Below are 2,500 nucleotides of genomic sequence, written 5' to 3' on the forward strand. Positions count from 1 at the left end.
ACACACACACACACACACACACACACACACACACACACACACACACACACACACACACACACACACACACACACACACACACACGGAAACACAAATGCCAACACAATTAATTGTGTCTTCTGTTGTACGTCAGGTTGTTTTGGTTGTTGCCATTGCGGCTGTGGTTGGACTTGTGGTCATGGCTCGACTCGACCACCCGCTGCTGCGCCGTGTCCCCGCTGCCCACCGCATTGCAGCTTGGATTGACAGTCAGTTGCATCAAGCACTAGCCCGCCTTCCATTCAACATTCAACGGCAACACCCATTACAACAGCAGCAATCGCGGCAGGAGGCTGTGCAGTCGCGTCGGCGGTCTTCCGGCCGCAAGCGATCCTCTGTGCGCAACAAGACAGTTGCCGCGCAGGCCACCCAACCACATCAGCAAAACCAACAGCAGAGGCAGCAGCAGAGGCCGTCGCTAGCACCTGCTACTGCTGCAACCCCTGCCAACGCGTCCTCTGCGCAACAAACAACAACAGTACAGACGACAGCAGTGGAAGCAGAATTGAAAGTGCCCACAGCCAAGGCGCCGAGCGCTCGGAAGGCGGCGGCCTCTGTTGGCAACAAGAAGGACGAGTCCACACCACCAAAGGAGGTGCAACAGACCAAGAAGACGCCAGACCAAGCAAGCGGCGAGGCGAAGCAGCACAAGAAGCGGAAGAAGAACAGGAAAGGCAAGCAGAAGGCATCCATGCCCAAGGCGGATGACGCCCCACCCCGCGAGCCGCAGCAGCAGCAGCAGCAGCAGCAGCCAACCAACACTAATGCGAGGGCTTCTGCTCCGAACAAGAGCAAAGCTTCCTGCCTGCCGGGGAAGCGAGAGGAGTCAACAGCACCAACTACGGCCAATGCGACTGCAAAGGGTGTGTTGGCGCCGCGGCATATGAATGCCGCTGATGATGGCGGTGACCATGGCCAGCAAGGCGTGTCGAAGCAAGCGCCTCAGCAGCCGCAACAACCAAAGCAGCTGCAAGCATCGCAAAAGCCAAAGCTGCCAAAGCTGCCACAACAACCAAAGAAGCCAAAGCAGTCTCAACAAGTAGAGGAGCCCAAACAACCAATTGAGCCGCAGCAGCAACAACAACAACAACAACAACAACAACAACAACAACAACAACAACAACAACAACAACAACAACAACAACAACAACAACAACAACAACAACAACACGTGGGACAGAAGAGAGGGGGGAGGAAACGCAGGAACACCAAGTCAAAGCAGCAGCAGGAGGAGGAGGAACCACAACGGCCGAAAGAAGAGCCACAAATCGTACCGCCAGCTCGACCACAGACGGAGGATGGTACGACGAAGGGCAGCGAGGGACGGCGTTCGTACGCGAAACCAGTCGCTGTCAACACACCACCATCCCCGCCACCCACAGCCACAGCAACAGCGACGCCCACAGCGCCTACACCGGCCACTACACCCACAGCAGTGACACCCACAACACCCACCAGAACAGCAGCGGCGCGCGGGAGCGGGAGTGGACGACGGAACAGGCGCAAGTCGAAGCAGCGTCAGCGCGCAGACAGCGAACAACACCGCAAAGAGTCCCACTCAGCGTCACCACCGCCCAGCACCGCCGAGACAGCGGCAGCGGCGCATGCCAGCAACAATCACGGCAGTGATAGGACCGGTTCCGAGAGGCGTGGCGAAGACAGCGGGCAGCAGGACCCGGCAGGCCCAAGTCCAACGCGCCTCAACCCGAATGCCCCGGCTTTTCGGCCATCCCACCCGCTGACCACCGCTGACACGCCGCCAAGCGGCTCTCCAACGGCCTCTGCGTCGCCTTCTGCGCGCGCGTCTTCTGATGCTACGGCGGCGGACGCAACTCACCGGCGGCGACACCGGCCCCGACCGCCGGCACTGGCCATGGCGCCACCGCAGCCCGTGACTGCAGCGTATCCACAGCAACAACAATCACAACCACAACAACAGTATCAGTACTACTACCAGCAGCAGCATGTGGTGTACCCCACGCCGTATGGCGTGCCTATGTCGCCTTACTCCCCACATACCATGTGGCAGCAAGCGCTCCAGTCTGCCTATCCGCATGGCCCAGCAATGGCACCTGCGCTGACGCCACCGGCCACAACAGTTCCACTGTCCCCTTACGCTTACTCGCTGCCGCAGACGCCCACCCACCCACAACAACTGTCGTTTATGCCGGTGCCCGGCACTGCTTCGCTGCTCCCGAACCCCGTGCCACCAGGATATGGCGCGCTGCCTTCGCCTGGCGTTGGTGCTGTTGATGCCTATGGATACTACCAGTACCCGGTCTCGCTGGCGGCTTCGCCGTCACGGCGCCACAGCTCTGGTACGGACAGCCGCCCGCGGTCTTCGGCCTCTGCACGCCATCGCCACCACAAGCGCGGCTCGAGCAAGACCAGCAGCGACAGCGGCGAGCAGGACCGTGCAAACACCACCAGCACCACTGCAGCCTCCCCTGCGGCGACATCG

General features: G+C 60.4%; 1 protein-coding gene across 1 annotated transcript in view; it reads left to right on the forward strand.

The window, feature by feature from the left end:
* The window catches only part of PTSG_02197 (uncharacterized protein), a gene marked incomplete at both ends in the record, with an annotated part of 6,663 nt that overhangs the window by 3,602 nt on the left and 561 nt on the right, over positions 1-2,500 (forward strand). Inside the window, 2 exons of the mRNA XM_004996626.1 lie at positions 134-1,068; positions 1,498-2,500. The exon at positions 1,498-2,500 is cut by the window's right edge and continues 561 nt beyond it. Of these exons, the coding sequence (XP_004996683.1) occupies positions 134-1,068; positions 1,498-2,500 (1,938 nt within the window). The remainder of the gene's footprint in view (positions 1-133; positions 1,069-1,497) is intronic.

Source organism: Salpingoeca rosetta (genome assembly GCF_000188695.1).
Source record: "Salpingoeca rosetta unplaced genomic scaffold supercont1.5, whole genome shotgun sequence".
NCBI classification, from domain to species: domain Eukaryota; class Choanoflagellata; order Craspedida; family Salpingoecidae; genus Salpingoeca; species Salpingoeca rosetta.